The 16,273-nt window shown below is 44.6% G+C and overlaps 2 protein-coding genes across 2 annotated transcripts in view; one reads left to right on the forward strand and one right to left on the reverse strand.

Annotated features, from left to right (window-relative positions):
- Positions 1–3,210, forward strand: part of sema3ga (sema domain, immunoglobulin domain (Ig), short basic domain, secreted, (semaphorin) 3Ga) — a 33,766-nt gene extending 30,556 nt beyond the window's left edge. Inside the window, exons 17-18 of the mRNA XM_031566985.2 lie at positions 116–243; positions 873–3,210. Coding sequence (XP_031422845.2) covers positions 116–243; positions 873–1,316 — 572 coding nt within the window. The 3' untranslated portion in view covers positions 1,317–3,210. The remainder of the gene's footprint in view (positions 1–115; positions 244–872) is intronic.
- Positions 3,211–3,482: 272 nt separating this feature from the next.
- Positions 3,483–16,113, reverse strand: wasa (WASP actin nucleation promoting factor a). The gene is made up of 10 exons (XM_031565612.2): positions 15,510–16,113; positions 12,151–12,291; positions 11,867–11,953; positions 11,164–11,260; positions 9,998–10,033; positions 9,132–9,312; positions 7,668–7,846; positions 6,358–7,022; positions 4,931–5,036; positions 3,483–4,292 (listed from the first exon to the last, which is right to left on the reverse strand). Exons 1-10 carry the CDS (start codon positions 15,624–15,626, stop codon positions 4,237–4,239), a joined length of 1,665 nt encoding a protein of 554 aa, XP_031421472.1. The 5' UTR covers positions 15,627–16,113; the 3' UTR covers positions 3,483–4,236.
- Between the last annotated feature and the right edge of the window lie 160 nt (positions 16,114–16,273).

A 16,273-nucleotide genomic window follows, 5' to 3' on the forward strand; every position in this document is an offset into this window, starting at 1 on the left:
TGTATCTGACTGTGTATCTGACTGTGTTGTGACTGTGTATCTGACTGTGTATCTGACTGTATCTGACTGTGTTGTGACTGTGTTCTGACTGTGTTCTGACTGTGTTGTGACTCAGTGGAGAAGCGTCTGAAGGAGACGGTGCAGTTCGGCGTGGAGGGCAGCAGCACCTTCCTGGAGTGCCAGCCCCGCACTCCGCAGGCCTCCATCAAGTGGCTCTTCCAGACCGACGGCAAGAGGAAAGCGGTGAGTAGCTGCACCGCAAGTACATTATGAGGCCCAGTTATTAAGTAGGCCTGCCAATACTGGTGGACGACTCCAAGTACATTATGAGTTATTAACTAGGCCTGCCAATACTGCTGGAGGACGAGCGCAAGTAAATTATGGAACATTATGAGGCTATTTTCTCAAGGGTTAGCCAACCCAGGAAGTCTATGCTGAATGCTGGTTGTGATGAACGTTTGATGAGAGTAGTAATAAGGAGAAGCATGAGTATGAGACTCTATGAGTTTGTTAATAATATTGTACGAACATTATGAGGCTACGTCTATACTGTGTGCTGGTTGCGAATGTGTGTGTGAGGTGTGTTCAAGTTGCTTTTATGCTTTTTTGATTAATGCAGGATAAAATCTGACATATTCTATTCTATTCTATTCTACTGATCATTGATGTTGTTAAACCAGCTCCTTGCCAATCACTCAGCTGCTTCTTCATACAAAATTCATTGGTCCTACAATATTTGCTTCTCTATTCTATAGCTCTATGTGTATAGGTTACCTATTGTGTCTAGAAATACATTGTGCATTTGGAATCTGTCTCACCTGTTATCCAACTCCTCCTCATCCTCCTCCTCCTCCTCCTCCTCCCTCCTGCAGCTGAGCCGAGACCGTGAGGTGCTGAAGACTCCCCACGGCATCCTGCTGAAGTCTCTGGCTCAGGCCGACGCCGGGCTCTACCACTGCCTGGCCACCGAGAACAACTTCAAGCACACCATCGCCCGCGTGTCCCTGCGGATCCTGGACCGCCAGATCGCCGTGGCTCTCACCTCGCCCGACGACGACGACGACGACGACGGTGACGATGACAACGGGCGCAAGTCACAACAACAGCAGCAGCACCCTGCAGCCCAGCCGTGGCCCAGCGCCCCTCTGCCCTCCCAGCCGGAGGTCAGGCTCATCCACCAGTACTGCCAGTCGTACTGGGAGCAGATGGGGGCCCAGCAGCAGCAGCAGCAGCAGCAGCAGCAGCAGCAGCTGCAGAAGAAGAGCAAGCTGAAGAGCCGCAGACACACAGAGAGCCTGGCCTCCAGCGGAGGATGAGAGGAGGGAGAGGGCTGCCTCTTCGTCGCTCACTTTTTACGTGCCACCATCCTGCCTCCTGTTGAGTTGTCCGTTATTTTTGCGTCCTGTCTAAGGCTAATGGGTCATGGAGTATAAAATCCCTCTCGTCGTCCTTTCATTCCGTTGATCGTTCTCTCCATTCATCTGCCCATCTATCGTCCTTCTCTCACTCCCCCCCTCCTGTGGACTGTATGAGTGGTTGACTGCTGTTCCTGCCTGCCTGCAGTGACTGTTCCTGAGGAGAACCCGGATAAACTGTTTCCCACGCTCATTCTGCTGACATTACCATGACGACTAGCTTGACGAAAGGAGTCCGTTTGAAGGTGTTGGCCAACCATGCCCCGTGTCTCCCCTCACTGCTGTCACTGTGGCAGGACTCTGCGGCATTGCCTCTTTGCCAGGGCTCTGCCAAACACTGAGGGTTCACCAGTTAACAACGCTTAATGCAATGGGGAATAGGATCAAGTCGTGATCTGCTGTATTGATGAACCATATTTAAAATTAAATGCTACCATCAATGGATGTTAATGTTAATCCAGGATCGGGTGATTTGGTTATTATAGTTGCATCAGTTGCAACGATTAATGTAAACGGCTACATGTTATTTAGGGAAACATCACTGTAAAACAAGATTGTGATAATCATTCGTGCTCTAACAGATCCATGCTCACAAATATGTTTTGTCATAGCTAGAGTTCTATGGGTGACGGTGTGTTTGCGAATGTTCCATTCATTCCAAATGAGAACGTGTAGAACCTTAGTCCAGTACAGTAGAGCAGAGAGAGACGCATGGGAACCACGTAGGACTCGGGGGTCCCGGAGGGTGCTCTGAGGGTCCCACTGATAGAACACTAGACTTGTATTTCTCTCTGTGAACAGTGAGTGTGACTGAGAAAACACATGACTGGAATTATTGCACCTTATTGTTAAACTGGGTTTAATGAGCGACAGTGCTTCCCCCTAATACCATTTAGCCCCCTAATACCGTCAAAGACAAGATATATAGTTGTAAGAAAGAGGATATTCCCATCTAATATGTGACGAAATCAAACAGATTCATATTATGTCTTTGTGAGATTAGTGTTTAGAAGATCTACCCTATCTGGATATGATACAATGTATTTAAGAGAAAGCATTCTAGATAAGGAACAGACAAGTGTTAGCCAATCCTACAGTACTATCTGACATTTGATAATGTATATTTACTTTACGTACCACTTTAACAACACCAAATCTGCGTAAGGAAATGTGGTAAAAATGTATTTCTGCACATAATAACATAGGACTATGTTCATGATGTTCACCACCCCTCTTCTTGCCATGTAACACTAAGTATGATGGGTATTTATTATGAGGTTGTATATATTTGTTTTTCTTGTGAGATAATGTATGTCCTGTATAATGTTCGTTTGCTGCGTGGTGGGGGGCGTTTTGTTTGCATGAGGTAAAGTTCAACTCTAATGATATTTATTACAGTGCCAGTGGAATAGCGGACAGTACACTAGCTGTGTAGAATTAGGATACTGACAGCGACTAATAGACATCTGTCTCAGTTTGTGTCGGCTGAGGTAGATACTCTCAAAATCCTCAAATGTTACATAAAGCTCTTTTAATGAACTGTGGCGTAGCAGCCGATGAAATTCATCGCCCACTCTGTAAAGACTTAATATAATGGTGGCATTCAGGAGTGGGTTCACTAAAGACAACAGGTGTTACACTGGAGATGTGGAAATTGCACAAAAGGGTGTTGGTGACCTGCTCATATGTTTTGCGTTAACTGCATCCAGATCTTTTGGTTGTACTGAAATGTCTCCCTCTTGTTTTATATTGAAATCTATCATTGTAACTAAATATAATAAAGGAATGAAATGTACGTTGGTGAATAGACTGATTAAGGTAACTATTTGTCCTATTGTTCTTTTCACCTACCATAGACTACTACTTTATGTGTTCATGCAGAATATATTTTGACAACTAGGGGGCGACAAAACACTTGTGGATTTTCACCAAAGAGACGTTTCCAGACCAACACGCCATGTGCACACAGTAACACATGAGCCTCCGCCTCGTCCATTAATGACGTATAACAGGTTAACCTCAGCGGCTGTTATTCTTGTGTGAGTAAGGCAATGGTCCACAGCGTTCTCTATTTACTCTAATTCTTTATTTAGACAAGTGTCCTTGCACCTAAAGATTTGGTAGATCTCACACTTAAAGCCAAGAAATTCAAAATCTATGCAACCTTTTTTTCTAGTTTCAGTTATCAGTAAACAACTTTATTACACACTCATACGTTTTACTTCTAAGAGATCCCTGAGTCTTTATTTAAGGAGAAGCACAGCTTGAGCATGGAGTGGTCTTTTAAGCATATCATTGCCTGAAACAAAAGCATCCATAGATAGTTGTCTTCTCTGTCTTGTCTTGTTCAGCAAAGCAAACGTCATGCAAGATGGTGATTTCAGATCCAGTTGGTGATTTCAGATCACAATCATGTTTCAATCCAATATCAGTAGTTTACATGATCAATACAAATCAGTCGTTTACTTAATCAATACAATATCAACAGTTTACATGATTAATACAACATCAGTCGTTTACGTGGTGTCCTGATCTTACTACAAAGAAACACAGATGCATGAGAAATCACAGCAAAATGACAACACACTGGCCAACGCTGATATGGAGCACACTCTCCCTTTGAAGAGGTCTTTGGAAATACTTTTAATTGTGCGGACGATCTCAGTTATTTGGGACGTACTGGAGTAAATGAGAACAAACGTCACCATGGAGACTAGCCTGCGTTCTCGCCGTAAACAACAGTTCAGGAAATGATGTGGGGCAAACAAGTGAGGTGGATGGACTGAAAAAGGACAACAGAAAAAAAAGACGTGTGACTTCATCAGTCATCCCATTCATCGTCGTCCTCGTCTTCCATCTCCTCATCCTCTCCTTCGTCTATGTAGAGGAGAATAATACGTCAACATAGAGTATCACGGTATGTAGATTAAGCTGAATTCACGTCTACTTTTCAGCAACCAAGGCTTAAAGCAGGCTTTAAATGTAAACACATGTGAACGCTCCACATAATTAATATAGCCTGCATGGTTAAACACAGAGGCTAAATACACGACAATGAGGCGAAGTGAAGTTACACATTTTTGAAGTGCTTGGAAAAAAACAGGCATTTGAACCCAAATACCCCAGCTTAGCTTCCTGAAAAAGTAAACCATGACCTCCATCCTGGCTCATAAACTGCATGACCTCTATAGACTATGTTGCAAAGTTGTACGTCACATCTGTACTTCTTTGTTACTCTTCCACACAACCATCAAGACTGACTGATGTCTTAACTGAGGGGTTCATCATGACTACAGCAGCATGAGTATTTAGAGGCGTTTTACCTGAGGGGTTCATGACTATATCAGCATGAGTATTTAAAGATGTTTTACCTGAGGGGTTCATGACTATATCAGCATGAGTATTTAAAGATGTTTTACCTGAGGAGTTCATGACTATATCAGCATGAGTATTTAGAGATGTTTTACCTGAGGGCTTCATGACTACAGCAGCATGAGTATTTAGAGATGTTTTACCTGAGGAGTGGATGGCTTTGCTTCTTTTCTGCATCACCATCATGAGAGCCCCCACTATGCCCTCCGAGTCCCCAGGAGGCGGGGGTGGAAGGTCCTTAGTGCTGGCCTGGGGGACGGAAATGAGTATGAGAGGATCAGTATGAGAGGATGAGTATGAGAGGATGAGTTCATTTAAGTTTAGGAATGTCAATGTGTCCTCCAAAGGAACATCCGAGTTGGTTATGTTGCATTATGGTTGTCGATGGTGATGTTTGTTGATGTTGATTTTCCTGCCGAATGCATGCTGGGATACCGACTACTGACTGACCTTGACTGACGAGACTGGATGAGCATGGATGGCGGGTCACCGTGTGTGAAACATAGCCAGGGTGGATTTGGAGAATTGTTTGAACTACAGCCAATGAGAGAAGGCCCAAAAAGGTCCACCGTTTCTTAGAGATCCTTAGGTGCACATTTCCTCCGCCATCTAAGGCAGTTTTAAAGTTCACTTTTGGACGTGAGCCTCCAGCTCAGATGTGTACCAGAGGACTAGATAAACACCGTTTCCTCTCTGGGTGAAATCAGCTCAATCTACCATACACAAGTACATGAAAAGCTCAATTATAAATACACAGACTCAGACCCACAGATATGGGTTGTAGCTCAAAATAAGAGGACCTATGCATGGGTAATCAATGAGGTTCATTTTCACTTCCGAAATATCTGCTGAACAGTCTTTCCACTAGAGCCTCTCACTATACTGACCCCTCATGACCCTCTAGTGCTCTGGGGGCAGGGGGGCAGGAGGGCACCAGGTTAAAGTGGCACAGAGTCTGTGACCTTAATCTGGGCAGTCGTGTAATATGGGACTCCTGAGGAATTTGATTACAGCAACAAAAGCTCTGAGTCATGTGTGTGTGTGTGTGTGCTCAGAGTTATTTTCAAGAACCAACCTCAGCTGCTACAGCAGCCTAACCAAACACTAGCATGTGAAAAGCCATTTGTGTGTGTGTGTGCTTGTGTGTGTGTGTGTGTGTGTGTGTGTGCGTGCGTGCGTGCGTGCGTGCGTGCGTGTGTGTGTGTGTGTGTGTGTGTGTGTGTGTGTGTGTGTGCGCACGATCATGCCTTTTATTGTATTATTGTTTGTTTATTTGTTGTCTAATTACAGTTGCAGAGTTTACCATCTTGAAAGCCCTGGTCTGTCCAGACAACGCTGAATCTGTAACTAGTGCTAGTTGACATGTAAGCATACACACATTGAACTGAAATTCAAAGCACGTGTCAGTAAAACTTTTTGCCAAAATAAGTCTTAATAAGTGTTAAATATTTGTGTCTGTCTGTTCCTTACACAAAGCCTTTGGATGGCTTCAGAGGACCTGTATGACACATAAACCATATGTTCTTTTATGGACATGTTCTCTTTCTGAGGTGTTTGAGGGTGACCTTACCGTCTTGAGCTTCCTCCCACCGCGGATCTGGTCCAGCAGGGCCCCTCGTCCCTCGCCACCGGAGCTGGGTGTGGGCGAGCTGCGCCCACCAGAAGGCGGGGGCAGAGGTGGCGCACCCTTGGATGATGGCACAGGGGGAGGGGCAGGGCTTGGAGGCGGAGGAGGAGGTGGAGGTGGTGGTGGTGCACCTCCCCTGTTGGGCGGCAGAGAGGCGGGAGGAGGAGGAGACATAGCTGGCGGCTTGTGGTGGGAGGGGGGCATTGGGCTGCGGGGGGCGGAGGGAGGCGCAGGCGGGTGCGACTTGGAAGGGGGTGGGGGCGTGTGTGACATGGGTGGGGGTGGAGAAGGATGTGACATAGGGGGACGCGGGGCATGGTGGGATGTTGGAGGAGACGGGCGTGAGTGATGCGAGGGAGGGGGGCGGGCAGCAGAGGGGGGAGGTGGAGGGAGGGACTCTCTACGCCCCGAGGGGGGGGGTATGGGGGGCAACGAGCTGTGTACTGGACGGGGGGAGGAGCCGCCCCTCGGAGGACCGCCTCCTGGGACGGGGGGAAGAGGACTGGAGCGAATGCGACTGGGAGGCGGGGCTGGAGCAGATGAGGGGGAGTGGCCAGGCACAGGAGGGAGGGGCCCTTGGCGGCCAGGAGGAGGAGGAGGAGCCAAACCTGTTTAGGAAATGAGATGAGTCGAAGGTAAAGCTCACATGGAAGGTCTATCTGGCAAGAACACCTGAGAACTAACAAACAAATCCCGAATATATAGCATTGCTAAATAAACTTAAAATATAGCATTGCTAAACCATGAAACGCACTGATTTTGCCTACTACTGAGCCAGCCACTCGGACAGAATGTTGAGATTCTGTACACCTGTCAGTGGACTTGCCTACAATACGGCTGCTCCACAGTGCTGTCCATTCCAGCGACAGCCTTGGTACGTTTAAAAAGTGCTTAAAAGCTCACCTTTTTAGTTATTTGCATTATTATCATCATTATTATTATTATTAGTAGTAGTAGTAGTAGTACTGGTAGTATTGATACCTAATATTGTTTCTTCAATTATTTTTCATTAGGTTTTCTAATGTCTTTTTTAATGTTTTCTAAGTGGCTTTGGTCAAATGTGTCTGCTAAATACTATAACCATGACCATAATGTATCACTGTGCACTGAACATTGTTACAAGCCATTCCTGACCAGAGGACAATTTTAAATATGACATGCAATGACCTAACAGCATACAGCTTTCAATTCTTAAGTTTCAAGTTTTTTTTTTTTTTTTATAAAACATTCCCAGAAGCCCCTTGTGTCCTCACCCTGTTGGTTTGCCTGCTGTTTGACAGCGTCCATGCCTCCGGCCTGCTGGATGACGTTGTAGACGGCCTGTGCTGTCTCCTCGTCCTTCAGGTCTGATTCGGAGATCCCGGCGTTGGCCAGCAGCTTCTTCAGGTCCGGGTCCAGGTTGTTAGGGTCCATGCCGACGTGAGACACATGCCTAATTGGTACAGAGAGACAGGCAGAGAGACAGGCAGAGAGACAGGCATAATGATTACAGAGAGACAGGCAGAGAGACAGGCAGAGACACATGCCTAATGGTTACAGAGAGACAGGCAGAGAGACAGGCAGAGAGACAGGCAGAGTCCACAGGCAGAGACACATGCCTAATGGGTACAGATATACAGTGAGTGAGGAGACAGTGAGTGCACAGATAGACAGGCAGAGAGACAGACAGAGAGACAGGTAGAGAGACAGGCAGAGAGACAGACAGAAAGACAGGCAGAGAGACAGACAGAAAGACAGGCAGAGAGAGGCAGAGAGACAGGTAGAGAGACAGACTGAGAGACAGGCAGAGAGACAGGTAGAGAGACAGGCAGAGTGCACAGAGAGACAGTGAGAGAGACAGTGCACAGAGAGACAGGCAGAGAGACAGACAGAGAGACAGGTAGAGAGACAGACAGAGAGACAGACAGAGAGACAGGCAGAGTGCACAGGCAGAGATTGAGGCAGAGTGCACAGGCAGGTATTTGATGCACATGAGAGGCCAGAGCTGCATTCTATTTATTTTAATATGGCAGGTGGTTGACAGTGCAGTTCCTGTTAGTCTCTAGTTTATAGGTTAAGTGTCACTGCGGTCGATGTGTTGGTGTTATTAGTTTATCTTCTCTGATTGCAACACTGACCACAGCATCTATATTATGGCTGTTTTGATGCCCTTGCTCTCCTTATGAATGTGACTCTGTTTTTATGGATTGCATGTGTTCACATTGGCCCTACCACCTAGCCTTAATCAAAGGGACTTTGATCCATTGTAATTGTAATTGTAATCCCAATACAGTTTTTGTCAAATTTGGAAAATTGTTCCTCACAGTCGTCTAGCTGTCCATTCTGTGTGTGTGTGTAGTCAGAGATCAAGCCACGAACAATTCCAGCCAATCAACAAGTTGCTTCAGGAGCTCGGAAGGGAGGAGTGTAATTGGATTGGCTGCAGAGCTCAAATATCCACAACCTTTTGTCAGAATCTCACCTTTAATGTACCTGCACCTTTAATGTGACTGCACCTTTAATGTACCTACACCTTTAATGTACCTGCCCCTTTAATGTGACTGCACCTTTAATGTACCTACACCTTTAATGTACCTGCCCCTTTAATGTGACTTCACCTTTAATGTACCTTCACCTTTAATGTTTTTTCACCTTAAATGTACCTGCACCTTTAATGTGCTTAAATTAAAGCACTCTTATTTCCAGTCCAGCACACACAGCGTTCTCCCCGCACTCACGTGAAGCCACTGGGAGCTCCGATCATAGTTTTAGACAGTTTCGACCCCTTCTTCGTCTTGCTCTTCTTCTCCTTCTTCTCCTTCTTGCCTTTGGAGACTGCGGGAGCCTGGGGGGCCTGCATGGAGCGGTATGAGGAGGCCTGCGTGTCGGGACTCTGGATGTCAACGGTGGCCATTTTGACTGTAGGGTAAACACATGAGAAATACACACCACCCAACAGTCATCATAAACAGAAGGCTAATGGGTACAGTCTGTCCCCATACAGAGAAGCTGCATGACGCTAATGGCTACAGTCTGTCCCCATACAGAGAAGCTGCAAGACGCTAATGGCTACAGTGTGTCCCCATACAGAGAAGCTACAAGAGGCTAATGGCTACAGTGTGTCCCCATACAGAGAAGCTACAAGAGGCTAATGGCTACAGTGTCTCCCCATACAGAGACGCTACAAGATGCTAATGGCTACAGTGTGTCCCCATACAGAGATGCTACAAGAGGCTAATGGCTACAGTGTCTCCCCATACAGAGACGCTACAAGATGCTAATGGATACAGTGTGTCCCCATACAGAGACGCTACAAAACGCTAATGGATACAGTGTGTCCCCATACACAGAAGCTACAAGATGCTAATGGCTACAGTGTGTCCCCATACAGAGAAGCTACAAGAGGCTAATGGCTACAGTGTGTTCCCATACAGAGACGCTACAAGAGGCTAAAGGCTACAGTGTGTCCCCATACAGAGACGCTACAAGAGGCTAATGGCTACAGTGTGTCCCCATACAGAGACGCTAAAAGATGCTAATGGGTACAGTGTGTCCCCAGAGATGCTACTGAAGTCACAGTTACTCAAAGTAATGTGGGAGTTACCATTCTGGTTGGGTCGGGGTCGCGCTGCTCCTCTTTCTGATGCAAAGAGAGATTAAGAAGTTAGACGGCTTATCTCAATGCATGCAGATTGGCTGTTAGGCCAGGAACTGTACTGTTGCCTATATTGAATGACATGCTATATTGATCTTGATCTTTGTTAGCTTTCAGATTTAGTTTTTTGTATTACTGGCTGTGAAAGATTCTTACAACAACATCAATGTCAATTACAATCATTATGATTTTTTTTAATTAAAACATTATTCCCATTAATTTATTATTTATTATTAACAACATAAATGGCAACTACAATCATTATCTGAAAAAAAAAATAACATTTATTTATTAAGCATACATTTGTGGTAATCATAATTTTATTTTATATTTACATGTTGTTGTTATTAAATAATTGCATAGATAATATATAATTATATAATTATTCTTGCTATAATAATAGCTCAGATGTGGTGGACTTGTTGCCACCAGAGATGTTGGTGGCAAAAGCTCCACCCCCTGGAAAAACAAACCCTCTCAAAGAGGGATCAAATTCCCCCCTCGTTCTGTTCCTTTTCAGAGCTAATTTTCTGAATGCTTCACAACCACTCTACGCTTGCATACAATCTCTACACAGCAGAGCTGAGTTATAACACGTTCAATCAGTATTTGGGCACTTGATGTTAGCAAACACCTCCTACAGTGCCCATAGAGTGGAAGATAATCAGTTCCTCTTCGGAAGTCGGCAAAGACTGAAGATGGAGGCTATTAGGATGACTATGTGACACCTCTCACCTGCATAGTGCGATCGCTATAGAAACAAAGTCACATTACGAACTTAGATTAATTTAAGGCATTAGGTTTGATATTATTTCTTTGTCTGTCTGTCTTACAGTAGCTGTTTTTCTATTTCTCTCATTTCCTGTTGTGTGTGAAATTGTGCTTCTGTGGTATAGAATTTGTCAAGAATGGATCTTTTTTTTTCTTGATTTAAAAAAAGAGGAAGGTCATGTTTTCTGTTTTCTGTTCTCTGACTTTTTTAAATACTAGGAAAGACGTCACCCTCACCAGCAACCACTTAATTTGATATGTGGAAGAGAAGCAAGAGTGACTGTGCTCTTTCTCTCTCTCTCTCTCTCTCTCTCTCTCTCTCTCTCTCTCTCTCGCTCACTGACCTTGGCGGTTCTTTATTTGAGAAATCTTCTCATAGACCGCGTAGAAAAAACACTCAGCCTCCTGTTGATCAGAGAAGTTCAAGCCCACCTGGCAATCCTGTGAGGAGACAGCCATGTTCACGCATCATGATTACACACCTATGCCTCATTGTTTGTTCATTCTTACCAAAACTGACCTCTCTCTCTCATGTTCTATTAGTTTTCACTAACATGTGAACATACAAGCTTTAGAGTGAGTAACTGCAATCTAACACTCTAAATGTGTTTCTTTGCTGAGCTTAGCATAGCTGCACATAGCTAGATATATTCTGCAAGAGTAGCCACTGGAACCTGGCAGTGATAACTTTGTTCTGGTCAGAGGGCTATTGTACATGCAAACTCCACACAGAAAGGCCCGGGAGATAGCCCACCTGAGCTCTGTGCACTCTGGGGAGAACCTGCCCCCCAGAGCCAACAGCTCCCCATGCGGGAATCGAACCCATGACCTTTTTGCTGTGAGGCGGCACTGCAAGCAGTGCAAGCAACTGAGCCACCGTGCCAACACATGCTAAATATAGTATTTGTTTTCTGTACTGTGATCATTTACAGACATCATCATCTCTAACAAATCAACGAGTAACATACGGTAATAGATACAGGAATTCAATATCATGAAGAGTCAGAGTCATCATGGAATTGACAAAGTCATCATTACAGTACTTACATCTCCTGCAAAGGTGTGGAAGAAAGGGCGTGTCCGATTGTAGGACATCTGCTCAAACACTTCCTGTTCCCACACCAGCTCCCCTACCTGAGGAACACAAAACCAGGGGTACACAGAACCAGAGGAACACAGAACCAGAGGAACACAGAACCAGAGGAACACAGAACCAGGGGAACACAGAACAAGAGGCTAATTGGTACAGTGGTACAGTGTGTCCCCATACACAGAATGTATGCAGTATGTTTGGGTTGGCTGGGTCTCAGCCTGCCCTCCTGCACTGGTACCTTGATGTTGAAGAGACGAAGGAAGTAGGAGCGCTGTGGGTTATCTTTCACGAAGCACAGCACCCCGGTGTGCTGGAGGCTCCAACTGCCTGGGCTGTGAGGCAGGGCCATGAAGAGCTGCGCCACGGTGGTGGACATCGCCTGAAGGGGAGAACAGGAGCACAGACACCTAGTTCATGTCACAACTTAACAAGAGCACAGCAATCTAGTCACGTCATGTCACAACTTAACAAGAGCATAGGCATCTAGTCATGTCACAACTTAACGAGAAGACAGCCACCTAGTTCACGTCACAACTTAACAAGAAGACAAACACCTAGTTCACGCCACAATTCACGTCACTTTAAGTTTCTGCTTGTTTGTCATGTTTTTTTTATCTTTGTGTTATTTTGTCTTTTATTCTTTTTACCTATTTCCTTTCATATATTTTTCTTTTTATTGTTTTTAACTCTTATTTCTTCATTCATGTATATTTCCATTGTCAGTTTACTTTCCTCAATCAGAGAGCACCTTGATGCAGCTGAACAAGTCCCACCCTTCCCACTATCCTCCAGCCAAAAGTGTGCTTTGTTGTGTTAGTTGGTGCCGTGCATGACAACAGAGAGGCCATGAAGAAGACCAGGTCTGATCCCTGGGCCCTGTTCGAAATCTCTTAAAATGCTTCCTTCCTTCCTTCAAGATTAAGATTCCTTCCTAAGATTTCGAACAGGGCCCTGGTGCTCTGGTACTCTGCTCAACAGAGAGGCCATGAAGAAGACCAGGTCTGATCCCTGGTGTACTGGTCCTCTGTTCAAAGCGCGAGATGATTTGCTTTCCCCTCCCCAGACTCCTCTGCTGTTTTGAGGATTTCTCGTATATTAAAATGTATAATAATGTATTCTCTGCCGTTTGTTAAAGGTCCTTTTTGCGTTCCTCTGTTTAGACTCTGCTCTGCTCTGGACATCTGTCTGTTGGCCAAAATTGACAGCGTTGTGCAAAAAACACGAAATACTGACACTTATAAGAATGCATTTTGGAATGCACAGCATGTGTCTGTATCTGAGTGCTAGGGGAAGCAGCAGTGTGCAGTGCATTTCCTGTGGTAGGCATCAATACAAATAGAGCACGGGGGGTGCAGGGCGATGAAGAACTTTTTATTGTTTTTAACTCTTATTTCTTCAATTCCAATTTCAATTTCAATCCGAGAGCACATTGGTTCAACTCCTGTTGTTTTTCAAAGTGCCACATAAATGAAAAGGACTTGACTTCACGTAGTCTTAGGGGAAGCAGTAGTGAATGTGCAGTGGAGGGGAGTTGCGTCGGTTAAAAGCGTCTGCCTGCCATACGAATCCCTCTAGAACCGAGTGCTGATCTACACTGGATCAAGGCCAAACCAGGGCCAGATCAAGGCCAAACCAGGGCCAGACTCAGGAGGTTCCCATGCACCAGCTTGCCATTGTTTTGTAATCTGTTTCTGTAGAACCCAACTGGTGTCTAGTTAAGATTTTTTGTTGCCAAGGTCAACTGGTGGCCTATGGGGTTAGTTTGGCGACCATTTTGATTTCCATAATAGTTGGAAATCATACGATGAATGGAAATTATATGAATTATATAATACATTTTATGATAATGAAAATTATGTTTTGACCTTTTTCAGGAAAGCATGAAACTTGTACTACACTTGTACTAAACCAGAGGCATACTTACTAACTAATTAACTAACTAACTTACTTACTAACTAACTAACGTCACAAGAGAGATGCGAAATGCATGGCATGGTTGAGCTAAAAAAAGCAAGCGTCACTCATTTTAAAATGACAGGATGTGGCTGTCACCTTCTTCTTAGGAGGCACAGGCCCAGTGAAATCATTGCAGCCATTTTGAGGTGCATTTTGCCCCCTACAAGCAGTAAATGTGCCTTCCTCTACAACAGCATTAAACGGGCAGCCTTGACAACCAAAATGGTGGCCTAACATGTTTGTGTACTGTGATGGTTGCATGTAACTAAGACGGCAAATTTGCTATCATCAAATACAATTAAACAGAAACAAAATAGCTTTCAAAGCATTGTTTGAAAAAATGTGTTAAACTGTTAAATGTTTTGTAATGTCTATAGTTATCATTGTGATTTCAGTAAAAGGATGGTGCCTGATGCTTGTTCAAAGTCCAAAGTGCTGATGCTTGTTTCACCTCGGTGTAACAGTGAACTAGTCGCTAAATACGCCTAACGATGACACCTTATTGCAAGTGTGGTGATATAATTGTCCCCAGTGTGCTTGTGTGTTCCAGTGTTCTTGATACTCCTGGGTTATCTGTGCTTCTGATTAGGTTATCGATGTACTTGATTATGGAACATGACAGATGTTCATGCACAAGTAAACAGCTTAATTCAAAAAGTCAGGGTGGTAAAGCTGCTGGATAGTTCAACAATGTGCAAATGCTACAGCGTACTAATAAAAGTCAGTATAAAACCTTACTGACAGCCAGTATAAAACCGTACTGATGAAAGCCAGTATAAAACCATACTGATGAAAGCCAGTATAAAACCATACTGATGAAAGCCAGTATAAACCCATACTAATGAAAGCCAGTATAAACCCATACTAATGAAAGCCAGTATAAAACCGTGCTTATGAAAGCTAGTATAAAACCATGCTGATGAAAGCCAGTATAAAACCCGCTGAAACCTCGTTTCAAATTCTCTGAGAAGCACTGGAGTAACCGTTAGGTGGCTCACTTTAAAAAACATGTCACATTTTATGTTATTTGTTATTTGACATAATACATATTTGTATTATTATTTATTTATTATTAACATTATTATTTAAACATTGCCCTGCACTCTTCCTTCATATATCTTTATTCCTTCCTTCAAATTTTCTCTCTCTATATATTCTAATGATATAATCGCAGTAGCATTTTCTTTGGATAATGTAAGCCTAAGACTTAGTAATAAGACTTACTATGCTGAAACAGGACCGCCCCTGACTCTACCATGAGTCTAGTTTGCAGCCTGGTGCCAACAGGAGGCTCATTTACTGGCCGTAGGGCCCAAAAACCGGAATCACACCTGTGAGGCTTATTTTAGTCAAAGTAGTCGATCGGCTGTAAATACAGATACTGTTCTCGCCTCACTATGTCCCATTTACTGAATGTAATGAGAGACAGCCTGAGAAGACCAGGGGGTTAGGTTGCTTCTGCACTGACACTGTACTTACAGTATGTATATATTTACATTTACACACAGTGACCCTGTACTTACAGTATCTATATATTTACATTTACACACACTGACACTGTACTTACAGTATGTATATATTAGCATTTAAACTCACATTCACTTCTCCATTCAAACATAATGTTGTCATGCTCTAACTCACCACACAGCGTCTGCCCAGCAGGTTCTGCAGCTGGTCGTGCTCCTGCTGGGTGATCAGAGCGCTGGCGCCGCTCTCCTCCTCGGCCTGGCCCTTTGCTTTGGACGCCTTACGGTTCATCCCTCCACCCCTGCAGCCCAAAATCGCCCTCACAGAACAGCGGTCGGGCGAGGAGGAAGCTCTATGATCTACGTCTCTTCTGTCTCTTGCGCTCTGCTCTCTGTGGCTCTCTTCTATCTGTTTTCACTCTTGTGTTCACTCTCTCACACACACACGCTCTCTCACACACACACACACACGCACATACACGTTTCTGTCTGACTGTGGGGACCCTGGTTTGAATAGACCCAACACAGTTTCTCTTCCTAATTCTGTGTGGTAGCATCAGCACATAACAACAGCGAACAGGAAGTGACCGACCACAGCTACTTCTCTCGCCTTTCTTTTTTTTTCACGCTTTTTTTTAACAGTATTCATAGCTTGGGTGTCACTTCTTTTTTTCATACCTGAAAACCCCCAGTCCCTCTCTCTGCACGCCCTCTCTGCCTCTCGTTCTTTCTCTCTCCCCCCCTCTTTCACTCTCTCTCTCTTTCTCTCTCCCCCTCTCTTTTACTCTTTCTCTGTCTCTCTTTCTTTCTCCCCCTCTCTTTCACTCTCTTTCTCTCTCTTCCCCTCTCTGTCTATCTCTTCTTCTCTCTCCCTCTCTTTCACTCTATCTCTCTCTCTCCCCCTCTCTTTCACGCTCTATCTCTTTCTCTCTTCCCCTC

This window comes from Clupea harengus, chromosome 4 (genome assembly GCF_900700415.2).
Source record: "Clupea harengus chromosome 4, Ch_v2.0.2, whole genome shotgun sequence".
NCBI lineage: Eukaryota > Metazoa > Chordata > Actinopteri > Clupeiformes > Clupeidae > Clupea > Clupea harengus.

Bases quoted from the DNA above. Each gene is read 5' to 3' on its own strand.
- wasa (XM_031565612.2), bottom strand. From the start codon at position 15,626: ATGAACCGTAAGGCGTCCAAAGCAAAGGGCCAGGCCGAGGAGGAGAGC. The intron at 11,954-12,150 runs GTACCAGTGCAG...TGTGTTCCTCAG, and splicing joins TTCGTCTCTTCAACATCAAG to GTAGGGGAGCTGGTGTGGGA. The intron at 9,313-9,997 runs GTAACTCCCACA...TTTACCCTACAG, and splicing joins ACCCCGACCCAACCAGAATG to TCAAAATGGCCACCGTTGAC.